The sequence below is a fragment of the Conger conger genome, chromosome 3 (assembly GCF_963514075.1).
Source record: "Conger conger chromosome 3, fConCon1.1, whole genome shotgun sequence".
Taxonomy (NCBI): domain Eukaryota; kingdom Metazoa; phylum Chordata; class Actinopteri; order Anguilliformes; family Congridae; genus Conger; species Conger conger.
This window is the reverse complement of record NC_083762.1, coordinates 15,188,971-15,214,988: the sequence shown is the minus strand read 5'-3', so window position 1 is coordinate 15,214,988 and position 26,018 is coordinate 15,188,971. Positions and strand designations below refer to the sequence as shown.

Here is a 26,018-nt window from a genome sequence, read left to right as displayed (position 1 = left end):
CATTGTTACGTAAGCATTAGAATGCTCACTTAAGAATGTTAGTGTACTCTCAGAAATAAAGTGACAGTGGGGGTGACATTTTTGTCCAAGGATCACATTTCCTAAATGTACCCCCAAAGTACAGTAATGTTTTCTTTGGGTACAAATGAGCATGTTTTCCAAGCAAAAAAAAGGTACACGTTAATTATATATTGCTGGCTAAGGGTATGTGCAATTTTATGTACCTATAAGGTTCCACAACAGTGACAAGAATTTGTGCCTTTTTTTCTGAGCGTGTACCCCAGAGCTTTAGGGACAAAGGCAAGGACAATTATTGTGGCTTTAAGAAATCACATAAAATACAATTAAAAGATGCATTGTGAGGGTTGACAATGGCTTGTTATGATTGTGTTGATCCATCAGCAAAGCCTATTTGGGAACATTTAATGTGCCAATGTATTTGTGGAAATGAAAACAGATGAATTTACAGAGGTTTGAGATGTGACTTTTTGTAGGAGGAAGAGAAGGGGGAAAACAATGCTCAGTCAGCTGATGCTGAAATGGTGCCAGACCAGTGAGATTGATCGTTTGTTGTGCCTGGATAATTACACTCTATGTCGTTATGTCTGTCTTGCAGCTGCACCATTAACATCAGTGAGCCCACAATTTGCCTCAGGCTTAAAATCAGGGCTTTGCAAAAGGGAGGTTATTTCGTTTATAAACACATCCTCAAGGTACGAATTATCATTAGCCGGATATGTAAATGTTATTAGCTTGTAAAGCAGAAGTCACTGAAACAATATTGGGAGACTGACCTTTCTTCCGAGGTCTGCTACGTCATTTATTGACATTGCACTAAAACAGTCCATAACCTAATCCCAGTAATGGTAATCTCCTCTTGAATGACAATGAGGGATAAGGCTCCTTAAGTAAGAAGGATTTTCTTATGTCTGACTCACGTGCCATTATAGTTTTTAGGGTGATAATGGTGAGAGCAGAAGGTTGCTACTCTGAAAACATATTGGGGCAAGTCCCTGGCATGGCAATGATATGATCTGCACAGCTGTTGGGCCCTTGAGTAAGGCCCTTAACCCCTGATACAGGGGGATTGCTGCTTAGTCTAATCAACTGTAAATCGCTTTGGATTGGGCAAGAGACAAGAATACACCCTGGACAGGTCTCCAATCTATCGCAGGGCCCATTCACTCATATTGTGGCTGTCATAAATTTTCATTCTTTCACATTGGTAAAATATATTCTGTACAATAACTGGGTGCCGTTGAACAGTTTTCGAGGTAACGGAGTGCCTTTTTCTCACTTTGAGAACCTGCGCCTCAAAAGATCTCTGCACCAACACGTGGTACTGAGTGGATTTTTAAAATGTATTTGACTGTCCATCAAATAATTAATTTTTTTTCACCAAATTAACAAGCCAAATTTTCAATCTATATTCCGCCCACAAGAATCGCTTCATCTCCTTTCCCTTTCAGGAAATTCCCTTGAATCCCTCCATCCCATTCCTTCATTGCGAGGCATTTTTAAAATTCACTTCATTGCCTTTTTTACAGCATACACATAACTTTACTTTTTAAGGTTGTTGCACGTGATGAATGGGGTTTATCATTCAATTCCAATTCATGTCTCAATTACACTTCCAAAGATTGAAATGTTTTCCGTGTCCATTTCATTTAATCCTCCTATTATGTTAAGATTTCATGACCGCTTTTATGTTTGGGGTCGAATTGAGCCCAACAGTTTAAATAAACACACAATTATAGAAATAGAAATATTTTGACACTTCGGTTGTCACCTTCTTATTGTTTCCAAAATTACTAGCCTTTTATCCATAAGTATTAAAATATGTGAGAAACATCAGATTTGAGAGCCTAAGGTACAGTAAGTGAAAGTTTGGCGCCTGTATGGTGCTGTAAGTGCCACCAGAATCATCCGCAAAGAAATCTGAGATAAAAAATAAAAATGGTTGTATATTTTATTACATTTTATACAGTTACAGAGGGTCAAAATAACTCCACACAACACATTTGTATGCAACATTGGTACAGGACTTATAGCAGTATAGCAGTGTGTTTATTGCATGTTTTCCATTTGATCCCACCAATTAAGAAAATTAGAAAAATCAAACAGTATCAATATTAATTACCCTCTGTAACAAGGTTAACTGATTTTCAAGAGATGTTAAACACTAAATGTTCAACATTGTATACAATTTATACGCATACAATTCTTCTGCCCAGATTCTGCTGGCGCCCAAAGATCGCCTCCCCCAGCTTTAATTCTGAGAGTGTAAATGTATGGTAAAGAGAGCCACCGGGGCCCCCTAGTGGTTGGGAGCGGTTTCGTTTTAAACGGGTGAAACATAGGTAGGTAGTTAGGCAGCCCCTGGCTGGAGAGAGGATGCTGAACAGAGAGCTGTGGTTGGAGTGTATGGTGTAACCATTCTCTGAAGAAAGGGAGGGGCAATATAATTCACAGCTTGGCAAGAACATGTGATTGATTTGAATTTGAATGTGAATTCTCAGAAATAAAGGCATGGAAAGTACCTAGAAAATGTACAAATGCTTTTTGCCGGGGTGGCACCCTATAGGTGCATACAATTGTTTCCCTAGTCAGAAATACACAACTAGTTAGTACCTTTCTTGCTTTGTACCCAAAGAGAACATTGCTATACTTAACTACTTTACATTACAATACTTCGGGGAATTTGATCCTTGAAGAACACAAATGTACCCCCGCTGTCACGTTATTTCTGAGAGTGTCAGCAGCCACTAGAAGTCAGTGAAGGTGGTTGAAAAGCGGGGTGCAATACGTGAATACAGGCTGGGTGAAGACCAGGTGGGCGACAGCATTCTGGACCAGTTGCAGTGTTATGATGGCACAGGCTGGTAAATCAATCAGCAAGGGCTTACAGCAGCCCAGGCGAGAGATTACCAGGGCTTGAACAAAATTTCTTCATCCTACGTTCAGGTTTACCTTCAAAATAAATGTGGGCTCAACAGAATAATTTCAAAAATTGATAGGGCTTTCTGTTTGGCTCATAATGAATAACTGATAAAATGAATTAGCAATGCCTTTAGGCAATCTAGGACTACTTACAAAGACCAAGATTTGAATCACCTGTTCAAAACTCTGTTCACCCTGGGCCCCGGCACCATTGAGTTGATTCTCTGTCTCCTAAGATATGCACTTAACAATACCATTAGATGAGTGTGTGTGTGTGTGTGTGTGTGTGTGTGTGTGTGTGTGTGTGTGTGTGTGTGTGTGGACTTAGACTGGTACACTGACACACTGCCTCACTGAGATTAGATACCATCCCTACAGGATAAGATTTAGAGCCCCCCTATAAGACTGAAATATCGTCTAAGGCAGAGGAGTAGCAAGGTCAATATCGGCTAGGTTTTTCATGCATCGCTAAAAGCAAGACTATTCAAAGCCTCTAAAGCTTTAAACGACAGAGAATTTGATATTTGTCATAAGAAACATCTCTGTCTACTGTAATAATAATAATAATAATAATAACAACATAAAATAATAATCATGCTTTTCAGCATAATTTCACAAAAATATGCCAATTCGGCCTATGCCATATGCCATATGCCATGCCCCCCCCCTCTCCCTCTCCCCCCCCCTCTCTCTCTCTCTCTCTCTCTCTCTCACACACACTCACTCTCTCAAGACGGAGGAGTAGCATACGTCTTTAACAAGAGGCGTAGCTCTTCGGCTCGATCAGTGTGCTGTTGTGGGTGTAGAAATTTCCGCTTCCTGCTTCAATAAACATTTCAGATCTCAGACTAAAGTTGAAAAACAGCTTGTTTGGGGATTCTAGAAGAGCGGAGATTCACGGTACCGTGTCAGTAATTACACGGCCAGTCAAGGTAGGAACGAAATTGGCCAGACAGCTAGTTAGTCCCTGCAAGGATTGGATTAGCAAACACTTAGCTAGCTCTTCTGCTAGCAAAAGAGCTACACAAAACGTATTTTCATGATAGCTGCCAATATCTATCAGCAGCGCCAAGAGCTAGCTATCCAAGAACTAGGAAGAGTTATCGGTTACGGTTTAAAATCCCGTATCTACCTCCAGTATGTCGGAGCGAGGAGGGCTCCCGCGGGCTGGAGGCGCTCCATCTCCGCACATGCAGCCCTCCAAACCGGTGCCGATCACGTCGAGCCGCCCGGTACAGATGAACCTGTTTGCTACGTGGGAAGTGGATCGCTCCTCGCCAAGCTGTGTACCCAGGTAAGAACAACCGAACAAAAGAACACCGCCACATGATTTACCGCAGTATGCTGGTTCTTGATGGTCAGTTTGTCTAACGTTACCTAGCTCCACAAATTGGCTAAGAGCTAAGCCAGCTAAGTAGTACTTGCAAGTCGTCTTAATTTTATGCTCCAGCCAGTCTGTCTGGTGTCTGGGACTCTGGGCACATGTCATGCTTTCTCCTAAATTCAGTAACGTGTATGCATAAAATCCAATTCAAGTTATGCTTAACAAACGTATATTCCTGGCTAACTAACATGTTTCTACATTGCAATTTCAATTATGTGACGCCTACTGGCTTTGCTAATTGTACTCCGTATTATATTGAGCTGCCCTGCACGCGTTCAGCGCAGCACCTTGAACAAGGACAAACTATATTATTGAAATGTTACCATGTGATCAATTATCCAGCCTAGTTGCGTGATGTTACTCGCAATATAAGTTGACAGTTGCACACACAGGGCGTACACTGCTTATAACTAGCTAATTAGATATTTACAGTGCGAGGGCAAAGCTATTTACATGTAGTTGCGGATGTTTATTCATGCATGTCCTGCTTTGAAACAAATTATGTTTATATCTTGTATTTTCATTTTTTGGGTTACTAATGGCAATGTAGTGATGTCACACTAATGCAATACAGTATTTCACTCGTCCATTTAGTATAAGGAGTAAGGAGGGCGGAGTATCGGGATAGGCTTGGGTAGATGCTGCTCACTGAATGCCATTACAGTTGTTTTCGAGTTGCACGTGGTAATTATGTCACTTCTCGTTCAACTGACGGGACTCCAAGCAAGCATAATCAGCACACGCATATTTATAGAATGAAGTTCTCCTTCGCTGGAAGACCGCGTTGAAGAATTGCTTTGATATGGAGTCATCATATTGCTGTCACTGATGGTTTAGCAGTAAACACTTAACAGTACTTAACAATAGGCCTACTGTAGTTGTTTTTTTGTTGTTGTTTTTTTTAGCACCTAGTAGGTTATTACCCTGGTGTAAAATCCAGCAATGACCTGCTTGAAATTTCAATGCATAGCTTGAGCTGGTCAAACCGGGTTGAGTATTGAGCTGGTTGAACTGGTCAACCAGTTGTTGCTGTTTGTTGAGCTGTTTCACAACCTAGCATGAGCTCTTTTTTTCAGCAGGGTATGCTACTCAGCATTTGCTTGCTTCCAATCGCATAGGAGACAGGGGGGCATAATTATGGCATTAAATTCACTACCAAAGCCCCACACACCACACATTGAACCAGGGCATTGAGGAACACCGATAGATAGCCTTGCTGATTTAGGATGGAAAGTTTTCTCTCTGACATAAATGGGCTGCCAATGTTTCTAAATAATTTTGAGGAGTGTGCATGGACTGGTGGGCTGACCAGGAGCAGGCCACTGGGAGAGAGTTTTGACCAGGGCTGCACAACTCTGGTCCTTGAGAGCCGGTCTGCCTACTGGTTTTTGTTCCAACAAATTGTCTTGTTTTTAATTTGCTGACAGCTCTATAAATTAACCCTGGTTCAAGCCTGTACTTGAGCACTGTAAAATCATAAGGATACACTTATAGTCTGCCGCTATAGCCGGTACTCAAGTGCAGTTCTGTGGTGAGGTGCTCATTAGGAAGAAGGGGGTCTGGCTGAGCAAAGGGCACTTGGGAGAATGAAAATGTGTAATGGCGGGGAACAGCAGCACTAGGGCTTTGTAGATAGATTTGGAAGAGTGCCACTCCGATGCCAGTGGTGGGAGGGCAGGGAGAACAAGGGGTCGCTGGGAATCCTGGCATCCCCACGGCTCCCCTTTTCATGTTTGGACCCCTGCTGTGGAGCAGGGAGGTCAGAGGCAAGGCCCAGGCTTTTAAATATTTAAAGGGGCTTAGGATGATGGACTGGGACAGAAACAGAAACGATGGATTTAATGACGGGCACACAACATTGGCTTGGGCGGTAAGAGAGGTCGTCTGGCAGTTGGAGGGTTTGCCGGTTCGATGCCGGTTCGATACCACCCTGTGTGTGTCGAAGTGATCCCTGAGCAAGACACCAAACCCCCAGATGCTCCTCATGAGCTGGTTGGTCTGTAATGAGAACCGTCATTACAGACCGTCCCCAGTCCGTGAGCTTGAGTTCCACAAGGAGAGAGGAGCGGGAAGCACCCGAGACCAGCTGGGAAATGGGCCGCCTGGAGGCGTTCGGAGAGATGGGCCTGGAACTGCGTTCAGCGTCGGGGGAGAATAACCCGTGCTCTTAAAGCAGAACCAGGCCATATGTCAACGGAAGCACGTTTCAGGAGGCAAGGAAACGCGGGGGCCAGATTGAAAGCACACCGTCGGCTGTGGTTGAAGAGGGCTGGTGTGGACCTGGGTCAAATACATCATTGTTTTTCTATTCAAATGCTTTTCTGTGCTTGATTGATCTTGCCTGGTGCAATTTAGCCAACCTAGATGACCAGAAGGCAAGGTTTGCACTTTTTGAGGGCATTTCATAGGTTCCAATACGCCAGACAAGCTCAGTAAAGCATAGAAGAGTATTTGAATCCCAAAGGATTCTGTTTCTGAGCCCGGTCTGGTCAGGTGTGCCTTTTGGTTGCATGTCTCAGAAGTGTGTTGATTAGACTGAACATAAAGCCCAAATTAAGTAAGAACAGATCCGCGACTCAGAGATAGGACTATGTATGGAGAATGCTGGGCCAGTTTGCCTTTTGTGTAACATTCTTTAGATTGCTTTGAGGGAAAACAGAAACCAAATAGGCCGCTGGTAGTTTATAAAATCGGCTTTTGCGAACGCAGGAGCAGCCACTGGTGAAGCATACTTCACGGACAGGTATCTAAACAATGAGCCCTATTTGGCTGCTGCCGGCGGTTTGGGAATGCACCTCCGTCATCTGAGGAGATCCAGTCATCGGCAGCCCCTGTGAACCTTCGCTCTGGGACTTTGGAGGAGTTTCCATTGTTCAAAGGCTTTGCATAGTTCCCTGAATTTCCCCCGACAGAATGGTTTCTAGTCTCTCGTGGCCTCCGGCGGAGATTTGGCTGAGGTGGTGTTAGGCAAGGGCGAGCAGAACTGATACTGTTACTGCACTGATACTGCACTGTAACACTGTCACACTGATACTGCACTGTAACTCTGATACTGTTACTGCACTGTAACACCCATATTGTTAACTGCACTGATACTGTTACTGCACTATAATACTGATACTGTTATACTGATACTCTTACACTGCATTCTTAACACTGTTACACAGCTGTAACACTAATGAACCGAAAAACTGATTGATTGAGCACAGAAAAGTATTAGGTCCAGGTCTGGCTGCAATATTGCTTTGACACCTGAACACGATGTACAGCATTACCATCACTTAATTACCATTCTATTTGCTTGGCCTTGTTCAGGGTGCACAGCTGGCTATATAATCAAGCAGTTTAGGCACTGTACCTGGGATTTGAACCTGCAAGGCTCTGACTCCATGCCTCGTAACTTGAGTACTGCATCACACCGGACAGTGCTCTGCAGTGCCAGAGAGCCAGCTTGCTGTTGTGTTTGCATTAGCTTTATCTGTGTGCATTCATGGGCGGTCAATCGGGCTAGTGCTGATTCTCCTGTGTGATTGCAGCAGGGGCGGTGATGTGTGTGTTGGGTACTGGGCTGGCTTGATGCAGCTGTCGTGTTTTAAAGGCACCTCAAGCATATTTTATGTGTCTCTGAGCTTTTCATTCATGTTCCATACTAAAGCCTGCCTTCTGGGTTGAGTGTAGCAGTGTGGTGATGTGTGTGTTGGGTGCCGTCGTGTTAAGGCTTGGTTGCTGGGTTGAGTGTAGCAGTGCGGTTATGTGTGTGTTGGGTGCTGGTTGCTGGGTTGAGTGTAGCAGTGCGGTGATGTGTGGTGGAATGACCTCCCGGAGGATGTCAGAACGGCAGAGTCTCTGACCTCGTTCAAGCGCAGACTAAAGACCCATCTCTTCAGGCTACACCTTTCCCTCCCCAACTCGCCACCATGATTAGCCTTAGACTGTAATGGCACTTATGTATAGATTGTATAGATATTGTTACTTGTATAGGTATTATTGTTTTTATTGGCTGTTGTATTGTTGTATTCTAGCTGCCAACTGTGGTATGCTAGTTTGAAAGTTGATTGTACTCTTCAAGGGTTCTGATTTTCTGTATGTTTACACTCTGTACGTCGCTCTGGATAAGAGCATCTGCTCAATGCCATGTAATGTAATGTAATGTAATGTGTGTGTTGGGTATTGGGTTGAGTGTAGCAGTGTGGTGACGTGTGTGTTGGGTGCTGTCGTGTTAAGGCCTGGTTGCTGGGTTGAGTGTAGCAGTGCGGTGACGTGTGTGTTGGGTGCTGTTGTGTTAAGGCCTGGTTGTTGGGTTGAGTGGAGCAGTGCGGTGACGTGTGTGTTGGGTGCTGTCGTGTTAAGGCCTGGTTGCTGGGTTGAGTGTAGCAGTGCGGTGACGTGTGTGTTGGGTGCTGTCGTGTTAAGGCCTGGTTGCTGGGTTGAGTGTAGCAGTGCGGTGACGTGTGTGTTGGGTGCTGTCGTGTTAAGGCCTGGTTGTTGGGTTGAGTGTAGCAGTGCGGTGACGTGTGTGTTGGGTGCTGTCGTGTTAAGGCCTGGTTGCTGGGTTGAGTGTAGCAGTGCGGTGACGTGTGTGTTGGGTGCTGTCGTGTTAAGGCCTGGTTGCTGGGTTGAGTGCAGCAGTGCGGTGACGTGTGTGGTGGCGTGTTTTAAGGCCTGGCTGCTGGGTTTGGCTCAAGGGTAGGGGCTGTCGCTCACACGGACAGATTAGCGGTGCGGCTCCTAACGGGGAGTGAGGTGTGTTCGCTTTCGTGAGCAGCCAGCACGTCGCTCCCACTGTACCACTGAGCCAGGATCGCATCGGCCGTTCAGTCTTCTTACCCCCAGCTGACCTGGAACGTGGGTCTCTCCCCGCCCCACCCCACCTCTGTCTTTACCGTGGAGGGACGAGAGGATGCAGGTTTTCCTCCCGACTACGCTTGTCATGAAAACCTGCAGTGAATCACTAATGCAGTGAGTCAGCCACTTTCACTCATTAACACACCTTCAACCAGAGAGGACGGAACTAATTGGTGAAAATGAGGTAGTGTAGTGATTGGTTGGAATGAACTCTCCATGGGACATGATTGGGTACCCTTGTTCTACACAGTAACTTCAACAAGTATCATTCCACCCCCCCCCCCGCCTTTAATGTGCACATTACTGAGGATTCCCAGCTTAACTGAGCGGTTAAAGAGCGATGTGTTAGTGAATGAACAGCTTGCGATGCATTCAAAGAGTAACAGCTTCTGCAGCCGGGGAAAAACAAGCAATTTAAGTGTCCTGTTTTTTTACCAGGCTGGAAAACATTGTGTTGGAGCGTTGACCGTCGGTTTGAGGCTGCCCCTGTGCATGTTTTATGGGCCTGGTGATGGATTTTTGTCTGTTGCGATTGGGGGTGTGGTGTGGTGTGGTGTGGTGTATCTGTTCGCTGTCTTTGTGTGTGAGATGTAGCCACACGCATGTACGGCCGCCAGTCTTTCCGTTTCGTGTGTGGCTCTGCCAGAATACACAGCTTTGAGCCTGCAGATTAAATGGTCGTGTTTGCTTTGCAGACGATCGCTTGTGTGTGGCTCTTCGTGTGCGTGCTTCTGTTTGCATGTTTGTGTGAGCGCTTGTTAGTCATTATTGTGTGTGTGTGCTTGTGTGTGTGTGTGTGTGTGTGTGTGCGCGCGCGCGCACACCTATGTATGTACTTATGTCCGTTTATGTGCTTGTGTGCGTGTGTTTGTGTGTGTCTATGTGTATGCGCTTATTATGTCCTCTTATGTGTTGTGTGTGAGTGCGCATATGTGTTCCATGTCTGTGTGTGCTTATTATTTCCACTTATGTACTGTGTGTGTGTGTGTGTGTGTGTGTGTGTGTGTGTGTGTGTGTGTGTGTGTGTGTGTGGCTGCAGGGGAGGTGTCAGCGCATGTCTTCAGACTCCCCGATGTTCCCAACAGATTGAGGATCTGCAGGGCTGTGTGTGTGTGTGTGTGTGTGTGTGTGTGTGTGTCTGTGTGCGTGTGTGTGTGCGCGTGCGTACGTGCGTGTGCGTGTGTGCGTGCGTGCGTGCGTGCGTGCGTGTGTGTGTGTGTGTGGGGGGGGGGGGCTGACCTTATTCCTTGGTTTTCTACAGCAGCCAGGTTTGATAGTCCCTCAGCCTGTGGACCTGTGCTGTTGTAACTGTGCATAATAATAATAATAATAATACATTTATGTTGCAAAGTCCCACAGTGGTGCTTGAGCTGAAGCCTTAAGCTAAGAAGAGTACATTTCCCAGAGTGAGGATGAAAGTCTTGTGGGTGCAGTGCAGTCTTGTCTGTAATATGAGGGATGGACATCGGGGTCTGGATTCTGTGAAACACTGAGTTACAGTGAGTGAAGAGGAGACGCAGAAATGAGGCACAAAAGGTCGTGGGGGTCTGAGGCTGCTTGGGAAATGAAGGAGGACCGTGTAAACTATTCTTGTTGTGGTTAAAATGCTCTTGCGGCCGCTGAGCTTGTTTTTCTCAGGACCTTTCTGAAGCTGATTGGTCACTTAGCATGAACCCTTTTGTCTCTTAACAATTCACCACAATTCCTTCAGTAGGCTGAGAAGTAGATTCAACCCACAACAAGAAACTCAACCAAACAAGCACTGAACTTTGCTTTGGATTAAAAGCGCCCACTAAATGATTCAAATGTAAACTGTAAAAGTAGATGTTCTGGTTCTAGTTCCAGTCCTGTAAATTGGCCTCACTGCAGCTAAAAAGATGCTTGTACAAAGATGAAATCCGCTGCACTCCCTGTCCCGGTCTCACTGGGTACAGGGCTTTCTCCAAATTGTCAACATGGAGACATCGATTGGCTATGCAGCAGATTCCTGGAGCTAATTACAGAAAGTTGGATGGCTGCCGTTCGGCAGCTGCTGCTGTAAAATTTTTGTTATGATTTCAGCTGTTTTGATTCGGGTTAAGGAGAAAGGAGAAAAGAAAACAAATAAATAAATCTAGCCCTATAAATGCTTTGTTAGTGGTTTAGTGGGGAGCCCCTTTTAGTCCAGGCCTCAGTAGATTGTGATTAAGGTGCAGATTTCTTCACCTGAGGTGGTAGACACAGAGTTGTGCCGGAGGACCAGAATCTCACTGTCTTTGCTCTTGGATATGCAGCCATGTTTATTTGTGTATACAGCAGAAATGAGTTGCTGTGCGATCGAGTTGAGTTGAGCAACCAGTGCAAACCGGAACCCGCTGTGGTTCCTGCCCTCTGTGTGTGTATGTGAGTGTGAGTGAGAGACCGACTGTTTGCAAGTCTGTTTTGGGCCATTCTGTGCATGTACGTGCTCGTGTGTGTTTGCACCGTGTGTGTGTTTGCATGTTCGTGTGTGTGTGTGTGTGTGTGTGTGTGTGTGTGTGTGTGTGTGTTTGCATGTTTGTGTGTGTGTGTGTGTGTGTGCGTGTGTGTGTGTTTGCATGTTCGTGTGTGTGTGCGTGTGTGTGTTTGCATGTTCGTGTGCGCGTGCGCGTGTGCGTGTGACTGGTATTGGATGTGTGTATCCTGCCATTCCGTGCATCTATTGTTGCTTGTGTGTATGTGTGTGCATCTGTGTATTTGGTGTATGTGTGTGTGGCATGTGTCAGTGACTGTGTTTGCATGTCTGCTTTGTTCATGTTTGTTGTGCGTTTGTGTGTGTGTATGCTTGTGCGTGTGTGTGTGTGCTCATGTGTGTTTGCACCGTGTGTGTGTTTGCATGTTCGTGTGTGTGTGTGTGTGTTTGCACCGTGTGTGTGTTTGCATGTTTGTGTGTGTGTGTGTGTGTGTGTGTGTGTGTGTTTGCACCGTGTGTGTGTTTGCATGTTCGTGTGTGTGTGTGTGTGTTTGCACTGTGTGTGTGTGTGTTTGCATGTTTGTGTGTGTGTGTGTGTGTGTGTGTGTTTGCACCGTGTGTGTGTTTGCATGTTCTTGTGTGTGTGTGTGTGTGTGTGTGTGTGTTTGCACCGTGTGTGTGTGTGTGTTTGCCTGTTGGTGTGTGTGTGTGTTTGCATGTTGGTGTGTGTGTGTGTGTTTGCACGTGTGTGTTTGCATGTTGGTGTGTGTGTGTGTGTGTGTGTGTGTGTTTGCACCGTGTGTGTGTTTGCATGTTGGTGTGTGTGTGTTTGCATCGTGTGTGTGTTTGCATGTTGGTGTGTGTGTGTGTGTGTGTGTTTGCACCGTGTGTGTGTTTGCATGTTGGCGTGTGTGTGTGTTTGCATGTTGGTGTGTGTGTGTGTGTGTGTGTGTGTGTGTGTGTTTTTGCACCGTTTGTGTGTTTGCATGTTGGTGTGTGTGTATTTGCATTTGCACCGTGTGTGTGTTTGCATGTTGGTGTGTGTGTGTGTGTGTGTGTGTGTGTGTGTGTGTGTGTGTGTGTGTGTGTGTGTGTGTGTGTGTGTGTGTGTGTGTGTGTGTATGTTGGTGTATATCCTTTCAGCGGCACTGTCTGCTCCGTCATCTAGGGCTGTTCTGCAGAGCTTAACCTGACCTACACACACACACACACACACACACACACACACACACACACACACATACACATACACACACTGAGAAACAGTTCTCATGCTCAGTGGCCCCTCAAACGGTCCTGCCTTGTCACACACACACACGCACACACACACACACGCACGCACACATACAGGCTCATCTCCCTGCGGCGGAGACGCACAGATGACACACACACGTGCAGATAACACACAATCAGTGCTTTGGAGCTTTTTGAGCGCTTAAAGACAGGAAGTAGTGTTTAACTACAGGAAGTGCAGACCGACAAACACGCAAATGTGCCTACTGTCAAAATGCAGTTGTGGGAAGCTTCGCAAAGTGGCACAAAGGTGTGAACCGTACAAGGAGCCGAGCAACCCATAAAACAAGCATTCTGCCTGTTTACTAAAAGGGAGGTGCTATATACATTACATTAGTTATTCATCTGACGCTTTTATCCAAAGCGACTTCCAGTTGATTAGACTAAGAAGGGGATAATCCCCACTGGAGCAATGTGGGGTTCAGAGCCTTGCTCAAACAGCTGTGCGGATCTTATCATGGCTACACCGGGGATTGAACCCCCAACCTTCCAGGTCCCAGTAGCCACAGGTGGTGCTAAATAATGCTAACTCAACAAAAAACTCTTTGCTGTAAGCAGTCCAGGTAACCGCAGTCGTTGTCCTGTCCGTTGCCTGCCTGTGCCGTGTACATACAGTGCACTCACAGTAGACTCCGTCACGCTGTGTGAGGAACAGACGGCGTACCTTCCTCACCCAACGCGCGTTGGGTCCGTCTCGCCGCACGCTCGTCAACAGCCCCACTGAGCACGTGCGGTAGCGCCTGCCGGAGACCCCACACTGTGCTAACCGACGAGAGGAGACGTGCCTCCTGTATATTAGCACATTAGCCATTGTGTGTTTTATAAAATACCCATTAGTCTGTTGTCTTGTGAGATGGTGTAGTGGTATATGCTTATGGTGGATGGGATGATTCCATAGTTGCCGGTTGTGACTTGACTTTTATTGTGTTTGTCATGTTTCATGTTGATGTTTAAATCTTTCATGAGACGTTCAAGCAGTTCAGTAAGCACCGGAGAGAGAAGGAAGGGGAGAGAGGGGGGTGTGTGTGAGAGAGAAAGACCATGAGAGGGAGTGGGAGAAAGAGAATGAGAGGGAGAGAGAGGCAGTGGGAGAGGGAGAAAGCAAATGAGTGGGGGAGTGGTAGAGCGAAAGAATGAGAGTGTGGGGGCAGGGGGAGGGAGAGATGGAGAAGGAGAAATGAAAATGAAAATGGAGAGAGTGTGAGGGAAAAGTGGGAGGAGGAATGAATGTAGGCAGATGTGGTGGTATGGAGGCTATCAGAAGAGACTGATAAAGCGAGAGGATGAAAGAGTTTGACAGCAATACTGAACAGATGTCTGTACAGCAAGAAGAGATATGAGACACAGAGAGAGAGAGAGAGATGGCCCATTTTAACATGAACACAGAGAACAGGGGGACATGACTGGGTGTATGACAGTGTGTGATGTAACCAAAGTGCCCTGGAGAGGAATGAGCTGTCTATACCTCTTCCAGCTGACCCAGCGAGATTCCCACCCAGCTGTGTGTATGTTTGCGTGTGTGCTGTGCGTGTGTGTGTGTTTGTGTGTGTTTGTGCGTGTGTGTGTGTGTGCGCGTGTGTGTGTGCTGTGCGTGTGTGTGCCTGTTTCCACCCGGCTGCGCATCCAACACCACGGTCTCGTGGCAGTCACTGGCAGCTGAAGTGATGCGCTTATACTGGTTGATCACACCGTGAGAGTCACCATGATCGCAACTGCAATTTTTCTGTCATTGCATGTTTTTTTTGTTTCCTTTTCTTGTTTGTTTGTGTCTGTATCTGTGTCTGTGTCTATGTCTTTGTGTGTGTGTGTTTGTGTGGGTTTGCATATTTGTGTGCGTGTGTGTGCTTGTGTTCCCCAGAAAGGTGTAGATTTTCCTTTTCCGTAGTGCCAGGGAGTAAAGAGGCTTGCGGAGCAGGAACAGGAAGTGTGATCAGCAGGGAGAAAGCTGTATTATCATATAGAGTGGTTCTGGGGTTTGTGATGGAGGTCCTGAGCTGAAGGCCTGTCCTGGGGGTGGGTATCCCAGCTTGCCTTCAGCCTTACGAGAACGAATGAACAAACCCAGTTCCTGGACGTGCTCTAAGTAAGGGGCTTGACGTGAGAGAGAGAACATTCATTTCCCATTTGAAGTGCGAATCTTTCCGCAGTCTGAAATCCGCTGAAGGACTGCACACTCTGAACTGTTTATGAAGATTATGTAGCCTGGCTGTTTATCGCAACGGAGAATTATTGATGGATGGTACTTTGGCTGCGCTGCATGGTGATTAGGCTTGTGATCAATGCGTCTCTGTAATGAATAATGAAACGCATTGGGGCTGAATCGATACCGGGCGTTTTGAACAGCAGTTTAGATTGTGTACTGATGTGCAGATGGGATTGCTGATAGGTGTAATGGTCCGGCTATATCATCTGTCCAGGCGCGACACACACACACACACCCACACACACACAAACACACATGCATGTTTGTGTGTGTGTGTGTGTGTGTGTGTGTGTGCGTACGTGCTTGTGTGTGCACGCTCAGTGGCCCTTGCGTCTGTGTGTGTGTGTGCGTGTGCGTCTCTTGTGTTTGTGTTTGTGTGTGTGTGTGTGTGTGTGTGTGTGTGTGTGTGTGTGTGTGCGTCTCTTGTGTTTGTGTGTGTGTGCGCACGTCTCTTGTGTTTGTGTGTGTGTCTGTGTGTCTGTGTGTGTGTGTGTGTGTGTGTGTGTGTGTGTGTGTGTGTGTGTGTGTAAACCCATGTAAAACTTCGAGAGGCAGCCATTAAGTGATAGTTAAGAATGACGGAGCTGAGAAACATGATTGTTCAGAATGCATGTAGGCCTGTGAGTAACACAGCGCAATTCTCCGAAGCGACAGCCAGCCGTGTTGAAATCTGTGCAGGAGCAGGAGTGCACATTTCAGCCCCCACCAGCCGTCTGGAAAAGGCCTGGCTCGCTACCGTAGGTATTGGCAATTTGATGAGATCTTCTTGGCCCTGGATGGCCTATGCACCTCCCTGTCTCCCTGTGGATGTGTGTGCGGAATTCTAATCACGATACCGCCCCGGACTGCCTCTCCCGACGCCACCCCTATCCTCCGGCTAATCAGCCCAGGAGCTTAACGTGTGTCCATGTCCACAGTACGGGGTCGAGAGCGGGAGATCACTCTGAGAGAGGCATTTTTCTGTTCTGCTTTTTATTTTATTTTATTTTGTCGGTGTAGACTGAGCCGGTCAGCTGGAAAGCTGCGCAATCCAAGCGCCAGTCTGAAAAGACGTTGCTCAGTTTTGCCTTCATTTGTGTTTCTTTTTAATTAATTAATTAATTAATTTAATTTATTTTTATTTTTAAGATATTTTTTAGGCCTTTTTCAGCTTTATTGGACAGTATAGTATAGAGAGACAGGAGGAATGGGAGCGAGAGAGAGAGGAAGACATGCGACAAATGTCAGATGGTCGGCACCGGCAGCAGACCACAATGCAGGAGCCAATTCCTATTGGTGGAGCCTGGCCAGGGTGTGGGATAGCTTTGGCCCTTTAGACCTGCATGGGTCTTAACTCTCTGGATCGATGTCATGATTAAGTGGTGAGGGGAGAGAGGGCATTTGGGCAGGACCTCGCTGGCCTGAGCTGCCATAGTGGTGTAAGGCTGTTGGCAGGACTATGAAGGGTTGTTAATCCCTCTGTCCGTCTCACTGTTGCCTCATCTAGGGCCTGAAAGCCGGCTCTGTGTGAGGCAGAGGCAGGGGTGGCCCCCTCCACGAAGACCCGAAGTTGAGGGCAGTAACCCTATTTGCGTACAGGTTTTTGGTACATAAATGGAATATAAATGGTACATAAATTGACAAAAGATACGTTTCATACAGACGTGAAGTATTTTTTCACACACAGAGAGTGGTCACTGTGTGGAATAGTTTGCCAGGACATGTAGTGGAAGCAGAAACACTGGGGGTTTTCACGACCAGGCTTAATGCGGTGCTAGAAAGTTTTTCGGTAAACTCAGCGCTGGGTGCACTTTAGTAAATGGTGAGCATTGCTGGGCTGAATGGCCTGTTCTAATCCTTATGTTATGTTGTTATTACTGCTAGCACGTTTTTAGCTCTCTGCTATAAGGTTGCCATGGAGGGAGCCCCTCAACTCAACTGCCCGTGTCCGGGAAGAAAATGACTGACAGTAGCGTTACTGACAAATATCTGTAGCAAATTGATAGTTTCAGTTGAATGGCTGTCTTGGTCAGATGAGGCTTAGCCAGTCACTTCGCCTGATCAGCTAGCTAGCCAGATGGTTGCTGAGCAGATTTCCTGCTCAGCTTTGCTCAATCATGTTCATTATTTTTTGTGCTGACACAAACTAGGGGTCTCAAACAAGGTGTGTGGACTCCTTAGCCGATCAGGGACCTAAATGAAGCACTGTCTAGCCACACGTTGACCTAAATGAACCTCGTAAACACAGGAACACTAAAAACCAGCGGACCTAGCAGCCCTCCAGGTCCTTGTGTGTGTCAGATCAGCAGTGTATCTGAAGCCCTGCTTCAAGGCAGACCACACAAACAAGCTCAGAAAGTAATCGAAGAGAGATCGCTTGTGGGTTTGTGGGCAGGCTGAAGTCAAAGGCTCTTGCGGCAAGTGGATGCTAAGTAGTCTGTCTGACATTTGTCATGGGTTCACTTCCTCTTTTACACACCGGACTGATTTATCAGAAAAACATATTTTTCAATTCAACAACCAGAGTGCATGCTACCATGCTGGTTCCAAATGGATTGCTAACATAAAAAGCTAACATTGGTTAGCACCAAGAATACTACAGTCCAACTTATACTTTACTGGCATTTGGCAGACACTCTTACCCAGAGCGACGTACAGTTGATTAGACTAAGCAGGAGACAATCCTCCCCTGGAGCAATGCAGGGTTGAGGGCCTTGCTCAAGGGCCCAACGGCTGTGCGGATCTTATAGTGGCTACACCGGGATTAGAACCACCGACCTTGTGTGTCCCAGTCATTTACCTTAACCACTACGCTACAGGCCGCCCTATTATATCGCTGGATATTTTACTGAAGCAGTTCAGGTTAAGTACTTAACCATTTACTGGCACGGCCATGCACCACAGCTCTGCAGCGTCTGCCTTACGAGCTCACTTCCCTAAATTTTCATAGTTAATTATATTTTTATGATTATTGAAAAAACATCTACATCATAGCCTCACTGTTAGCTAGGGGAAATTGGCTGTAAAAATGTTAAATGTCTCCTGTTGCCTTTTGATGCTTCTGCACAAGAGGCTGATGCGTATACCTGAGAGGAGCTTGGCATACACACACGCACACACACACATACACAAAGGCACAGCCATTGCACATTTGATGTAATTAGTCTTTTGTAAGGCATCATCATGGCACACAGACACACACACACACAGGCACCCCTCCACACACACACACACACACACACACACACATACATACACACTCCCTTGCATTTAATGGACTCTCTTATCCTCAGAGACTCACAGTGCAAACACACGTGCAGATATCAGCAATGGAAGTGCAGTAATTCCCGACAGGGTGAAAGTGTAGTCCCAAGGCAGGAAGCCAGCCATGCACCACCCCCAGGTTGGCACCTTGAATGTGGAATGTTGAGGCTTGTCAGCAAGGAGTCGACCTTGAGAGAGGAGGAGGAGGGTGGGGTGGGGTGTGAAGGATGGGGGGGGGGGTGGTGGTGGGGGAGGAGAGGGGTGAGTGTGTCAGAGATGACTTTCCCCTAAGGGCTGTTGGGATTTCTGCTCTCTCTCTGTCTCTCTCCCTCTCCCTCTCCGTCTAATGGCACAACCCCTACAGGCTCAGTCAGAGAGGAGAGCCAACGCCGCCGCTTTCACAATGAAATAATAAAAATATCCCACCAGGGTATTCTTCCCCTCTGTCACAATTCACTGCAATGAATCACGCTCCGTATTTGCGAGAGTGAGCTCTAATCTGTGACTCCTGTTGAATGCTGGCAGGAGAGCGATAGGGTTGAGAGATAAGTGGGGATTTCTGGCTGGAGGAACAGCCCTGTGGCTGAAACTCATTGTGTCAGCCTGGTTCTCAGAGTGGTAACTACCGTTGTTTGTGTTGGGTTGGCTGCCTTTGAGCACAATGGTGTTCCTGAGCACAGTCCCCTTTTAGGATTGCATTGACTTGCTCTCTGCGTTTTGCAACGAGGAGAGTATTCGATTTGTGTGTTTGTGTGTGTGCTTGTACAACATGTGCGAGTTTCTGACTGCGTGCATGTGAGTGATAGTGTTTGTGTCTAGTGGGTGTGTGTGTTATACATATCTGGGTGTATATGTGTGAAGTTATGTTCCCGAATGATTGTATGTTCTACCCATCTGTGTTTCCTCTGAGTGTGTGTGTGTGTGTGTGTGTGTGTGTGTGTGTGTGAGAGAGAGTGTATGCGCATGAGTGTGCGTGTGTGTGTGTGTGAGAGTGTATGCGCATGAGTGTGTGAGTGTGTGTGTGTGTGTGTGAGTGTGTGTGTGTGAGTGTGTGTGTGTGAGTGTGAGTGTGTGTGTGTGTGTGTGTGAGTGTGAGTGTGTGTGTGTGTGTGTGAGTGTGTGTGTGTGAGTGTGTGTGTGTGAGTGTGTGTGAGTGTGAGTGTGTGTGTGTGTGTGTGTGTGTGTGAGTGTGAGTGTGAGTGTGAGTGTGAGTGTGAGTGTGAGTGTGAGTGTGAGTGTGAGTGTGAGTGTGTGTGTGTGTGTGTGTGTGTGAGTGTGAGTGTGTGTGAGTGTGAGTGTGAGTGTGAGTGTGAGTGTGAGTGTGAGTGTGAGTGTGAGTGTGAGTGTGAGTGTGAGTGTGTATGCGCATGAGTGTGTGTGTGTGTGTGTGTGTGAGTGTGTGCGCATGAGTGTGTGTGTGTGTGTGTCTGTGTGCATGTCTGCGCGTGTGTATGTGTAAAGGCGTTCTGAAGGACAGGGGTGGCAGTGACGTCTCTGTGACATTGATTGATTGGCAGCTCCGCTGTCCTGGACGCACATTAAAACCAGGCGATCCGTTACCGCTTTTCCCGGCACACCCACTGGTCGGCGCGGAAACCGTGAAGGGACAGAGATACCTGACATGACATGTCAGAGATTTACGACGGGGGTCTAATATTCCCCCGCCCGTTATCTGTGGGCGTGAGTTCGGTCACACGGCTCTTAACGAATGACCGCGCTCGCTCGTGTCCACAAATCCCCGTGATATACGGACACTGACGGTCACAGGACGGGAGTGAGAACGTGTTTTACGACCAGGGTCCCGATTCCCGACAGACTTACTCTGTGAGAGCAGTCGCATTATTTTAAAAATAGAGCCCCGTAAACCGCTTGAGCTCGAGATCGAGTTCGGGTTACGATTCCGTTTTATTGGCTCTTGTGTGTGTGTGTGTGTGTGTGTGTGTGTGTGTGCGTGTGTGTTTTCTGCTTCTCATCATTGTGTGGAATGTGTTGGCTAAACGCCGCATCTAGTTTGTGTGTTGTGTCACATGACCTGGGCTATAAATAGAGATTGCTTCCTGATTAGATTGTTGCTAAATGTGTAATGCTTTTTGCTGACGCTTAAGTGCAGTGTTAAATGATTTAGATGGGTGGGACTGTGGCTGTGGCATGGCTGCCCGCAGCACGCATTTCTGAAGAGACAGGCCGACTGCTACGCTCTCACGAATCAGCAGTGGGGGATTGTGCAAGAAAGCGGCTCCAGTTGCAACTCGCGGCAAATTGAACATTTTCCAATGAGGGTGGGAATCGGACATGTTCAGCCCAACATTGGTGATCAATAATTATAATGAAAAAGTCCAAGAAGTGGGACAGTGCTGAAAATCCATCAGGCATAACTAGCCCTCATCTAGTCCAAACGAGAAGCAGAAGATACGCTTTAATGAACCCTGTGGGGTAGTGTGTCCTCTGCATTTGACCCATCTGAGATACTTAGGAGCAGTGGAGTGCCTGGGGAAGTAGTGCGGGGTTAAAGGCCTTGCTTGAGTGTCAAACAGCTGTGCAGATCTTCTTATGGCTACACTAGGGCTTGTACCACCAACCTTCGGGGTCCCAGCCCATAAAGCACAAATCTTTACTGAAAGACACACTGAAATCAAAATGAACCATTAGTCCATTCTTCATAACCATACAAACATGTATATTTTCTCCCAAATTTTTAAAAATGGTAATACTTGTGTATTTCCACAGCAAAGGTTTTTCCGTCCACTTCCTGGAAAACGATTTGATGTCATCGTGTACCAGTGGGCGTGCATTTTGTTCAAATGTCTGTCAGTTTTCCTCCAATCAGCGTCCTTTCACACACCAGCAGAGCGACAGGCCATGATTCCATAGCTTATAGAACCCCCTTTTCCTCCAACGTGTTTCTGTGAAAATTATGTCACAAGACAAACCAATGCTGTAATGTAGTTTATGGATTGTAACTTGTTTCAAAGTATTGAAGCTGATTCTTTCCTCTCCCCCACCCCCCCCCCCTCTCTCTCCCCCTCCCCCCCCTCTCTCCCCCTCCCCCCTCTCTCTCTCTCCCCCTCCCCCTCTCTCTCTCTCCCCCTCCCCCCCTCTCCCCCTCTCCTATTCTCCCTCCCGTATCCAGGCTCTTTAACCTGACTCTGAAGAAGCTGGTGATGTTGAAGGAGTTGGACAGAGACCTGACCTCAGTGGTCATCGCTGTGAAGCTCCAGGTGAGTTTACTCTCTCTGACCCACCCGGGTCACCTGGGGGGTCATGTTTGATGATGAGGAGGAGGAGGAAGAAGAGGAGTGTCGATGTGGCGTCTTCCTCTCATCCCCCTTCCACACCTTGCCATCCACACTTCTGTTTTCCACTGTCTCCTTGTTTTCCTTACTGCTGTTATCCTTCTACCTCTTCCTCTCCCCCTCTTTGTTTCTTTCTCTCACCATTTTGTTTTCTCTCACCCCCACCTCTCTTTGGCCCCCTCCCTATGTCCCCTCTCCCCTCTCTCTCCCCTCTCTCTCTGTCCCTCTCTCTCCCCCCTATGTCCCCTCCCTCCCTTCTCTCTCTGTCTCTCTCCCCTCTCCTCTCTCTCTCTCTCTCTCTCTCCCCCCTCTCTCCCCTCCCTCCCCCTCCCTTCTCTCTCTGTCTCTCTCTCTCTCTCTCTCTCTCTCTCTCCCCCTCCCACTCTCTCCCCTCTCTCTCTGTCCCTCTCTCTCTCTCTCTCTCTCCCCCTCTCTCCCCCCTCTCTCCCCTCCCTCCCTTCTCTCTGTCTCTCTCCCCTCTCCCTCTCTCTCTCTCTCTCTCTCTCTCCCCCTCCCACTCTCTCCCTCTCTCTCTCAGGGGTCCAAGCGTATCCTGCGCTCCAATGAGATCCTGCTCTCCTCAGCTGGACTGACAGAGACGGACTTGCAGCTCACCTTCTCCCTGCAGGTGAGTTCACACAGAGGGGGAGGGATCCACCCTGGGCCAGCCTGTAGCCTACTGGCTAAGCTACATGACTAGACTAGCTACATGAACCAGAAGGTTGGTGGTTCAAGCCCAGGTGTAGCCAACAATAAGATCCGCACTGCTGTTGGGCCCTTGAGCATGGCCCTTAACCCCGCATTGCTCCAGGGGGGTATTATCCCCTGCTTAGATTAATCAACTGTATGTCGCTTTGGGTATTTATTATTACTATAATGGGGGAGGGGGGTTATCACTGTTTGGGAGGAGCGTTCACAAAATGGGGGCAGGGCTATCGCCAAAGGAGATGATGTAGTTCAGCGGTGTGGAACTCCAGTCCTGGAGGGCCGCAGAAACATCTGCTGTTTTCCAGCATGATTAATTGAAGTCATTGTTTGGCTTTGTGTTCTCGGGGCCTTACTTGGCCGTGGTTGAAAGGTTTTGACATCTCTGCCGTGGCTCATTCAGTTTGAGCCTGCTGAACCCTGTCCCCTTCCTCCCCACAGTACCCCCATTTCCTGAAGAGAGACGCCAACCGGCTCCAGATCATGCTGCAGCGCAGGAAGAGGTACAAGAACCGCACCATCCTGGGGTACAAGACACTCGCCCTGGGCTCATCAACATGGCGGAGGTGCGATCCGATCGGCCGCTCAGCTAACGAGGCGTCATCACACTGCCGGCACTGTCTAACGCTGCGGTCACACCGGACGTGTTTAGCAGCCTGCGAGAGCCGTTCTCCCGAGTTCTCCCAAGTGTTTTCTGCGCTGCTTTTGGGTAGCAGGCACCTCGGGTTTACGTGTTTTGAGCGCCTCGCTGTTTTTTAGGTGTGTGCGGAGGCCGAAAATGATCCTATTTTTGCGCGCTGCAAGAAAAAAAAGAAAACGCCTTTCAAAAAGGCACCTTTCGTCTCCTGTTATCCAGTTTAGAAAATAAAACATTTATGAAAAAAACATCAGCCGAGTGATTGACAGGAGCGGTGTGCGGTTGCCTAGCAGCAGCAGAAAAGACGCCTCTGGCTCTTCTGACAGAGTGGGCTTCATAGATTCGAGATGGGTAGAGCGGCTCACATTTTCACACCTACAAAGTGCGTCTGGTGTGATGGCAACCGAAGACGCGTTGGCGGTTTCTATGGTTTTCACATAATATGTAATTGTACAGTTGTATATTTACTGAAATGAAGGTTTCGTACTTCGTACTTCGGAACAGGAATCCCCCATCTGGGCTTCAAAGTTCAGAAAGGGTTACTTTGTTGTTTGCCATCAAAAGGGCTGAGGCCTTTGCTTATGAACACAATGGAGCAATGCGCTGTGGGTATTCTGGCTCTTCTCCCCTTCTAGTAGGGGAAGTTGACTGATGTATCCAGGAGAGTGCTTTGGCTGTCATTGATTTGCTCTGAAGCCAAAGTGTTCAGATGAAGGCAAAATGCATTAATGCGAATCAATGACCAAGAAAACCACGCGCCAAGGCCACTTCAGAAAGGGAGGTTTAGCCTCAAGAGACAGCAGTCCCATCATGCACTACTCCAGTGTGTTTATCCTGTTTAACTGGAACAATGAAGAAGAGTGGAGATTTTAAACAGGAACTCAGTGAGAGAGCTTCTATAATTTCCTGTTCTCTGTAGTTTCAGTTCATGTTTTTTGTTAGTTCCCTATAAAGACGAGGGCCCTCATGTCATGTAGTAGCGTCTAACGCTCTTGTGGCCCCCAGGTGATGCAGCAGCGTCTAACGCTCTGTGGCCCCCAGGTGATGCAGCAGCGTCTAACGCTCTTGTGGCCCCCCAGGTGATGCAGCAGAGTCTAAACCTCTTGGGTCCCCTCAGGTGATACAGCAGTCTAAACCTCTTGTGGCCCCCAGGTGAAACAGCAGAGTCTAAACCTCTTGTGGCCCCCAGGTGAAACAGCAGAGTCTAACCTCTTGTGTCCCCCAGGTGAAACAGCAGAGTCTAAACCTCTTGTGGCCCCCAGGTGATGCAACACCCTAGCGAGGGGGCCCAGGTGCTGGGGCTCCACAGCCAGGTGAAGGACGCCTCAGTCCCGGTGGCAGAGGTGCGTGTGTACTCCCTCTCCAGCCAGCCCATCGACCACGAGGGCCCCAAGGCCAAGATGTCCGGTGAGCGGGGTGAGGGGGGCCCCGAACTGGGTCGATGGTGATGTAACATCGACACACGCTCAGCTGGCAAGGCCTAGCTTTGAGTCTGTCTACTTGGACACAGTGTTACTCTCTCTCTCTCTCTCTCTCTCTCTCTCCCTCTCCCTCCCCCCCCTCCCTTCCTCATTCTCTCTCCTCCATTTCCCATCTTTCTTTCCACCCCTTATCCTAAATGTCTCTTTCTCCACATGATCTTTCTTTCCCTTCATATCTCTGTCCGTCTACTCCCTTTCTCTCTCTCTTTCCTCTCTCCTCTTTCCTCCCTCTTTCACTCTGTCATCACTTTCTCTTCCTGTTTCTTCTTCCATATTGCCCATATCCTCCCTTTCTCTACCTTTGTCCCCTTTTCTTTCTCTCCCTCCCTCTCCCTCCCCCTCTCTCTCCCATTCTCTCTCACCCTCTGCCTCCCTCTCCTTCTCCCTCTTCCCCTTCTCCCCACTCTCTCTTTCCCTTTCTCCCTCATACTCTCTCTCGCCCTCTGCCTCCCTCTTTTTTTGCCCCTCTCCCTCTCCCTCTTCCCCCCCACTCTCTCTCCCTCTTCCCCTTCTCCCCTTCCCTCCCTCCCTCCCTCCCTCCCTCTCTCTCTCTCTCTCTCTCTCTCTCTCTCTCTCTCTCCTGCAGATCGCTCCCCGGACATTGATAACTACTCGGAGGAAGAGGAGGAGAGTTACTCTTCGGAGCAGGAGGGCAGTGACGACCCCGCCCACAGCCAGGTGAGGGACCAATGGGGGAGGGGTGGGCGGGGTTAAGCAGAAAGAGGCAGGAGGAGAGAAGAGCAGACAGAACAGGACACGTGAACAGGACATGCATAATGTGTATTTTGTCAGATGAGTATATTTTGTATTACTCTCTCTCTGCAGTACCTGTTTGATGAAGATGATGAAGTGAGGAAGAAGAAACCGCGGCGCAAACTGCCCTCCAACGCGGCCATCACACGAGTCAGTGAGACACCCCTCTCTGCTGTCCCTCTCTCTTTATTTACCACCTTTCCTCTTTCTCCTCTGCATTGCTCCGCCTCCTTTTTCTTCTTTCTCTCACACACACAAAGCATGCTCCGAAATAAGTACACACACACACACACCCACACGCACGCCCACACCCACACACACACCCACAAAATACATATACCTAGGCATTGGTATGCATACCTTATAGCATTATTATGCGTTATTTTACATGCATAATACATGACGTTCCAGATGCAGAGCTTGAGCACGTTTCTTCATAGCAGTGGTAATGAACATGTACACAGAACACATTGGCCTGAGTTAAAGGTCATGGCTGCACCTGTCTCTCCAGTAAGTCATCCACAAACAGCACTTCTGTTAGTGCTGGATTTAGTGCAGCTGAAATGTTTTACACCTTGAGTCCCTGACATAAGAGCAGGTAGAGTCATCGTACAGAGGCGTGATTGGATGACAACATAAGGATCTCAGGGACTCAGGGATCTCAGGGTGTGACTGAATTGAGCTGTCTAACCAACCTGACCTGGGCTTAACTGCCTCTCCTCTCCTGTCGTATCCAGCAACCCAACATCAAGCAGAAATTTGTGGCTTTGCTGAAGAGGTTCAAGGTTTCTGATGAGGTGAGTCATTCCA

General features: G+C 47.7%; 1 protein-coding gene across 1 annotated transcript in view; it reads left to right on the top strand.

The window, feature by feature from the left end:
• The first annotated feature begins 3,717 nt into the window (after window positions 1–3,717).
• Window positions 3,718–26,018, top strand: part of LOC133124259 (phosphofurin acidic cluster sorting protein 1) — a 36,060-nt gene continuing 13,759 nt past the window's right edge. The window contains 9 exon segments of the mRNA XM_061235291.1: window positions 3,718–4,234; window positions 21,470–21,557; window positions 22,171–22,260; window positions 22,779–22,884; window positions 22,887–22,903; window positions 24,237–24,381; window positions 25,042–25,133; window positions 25,281–25,358; window positions 25,946–26,005. Coding sequence (XP_061091275.1) covers window positions 4,080–4,234; window positions 21,470–21,557; window positions 22,171–22,260; window positions 22,779–22,884; window positions 22,887–22,903; window positions 24,237–24,381; window positions 25,042–25,133; window positions 25,281–25,358; window positions 25,946–26,005 — 831 coding nt within the window. The 5' untranslated portion in view covers window positions 3,718–4,079.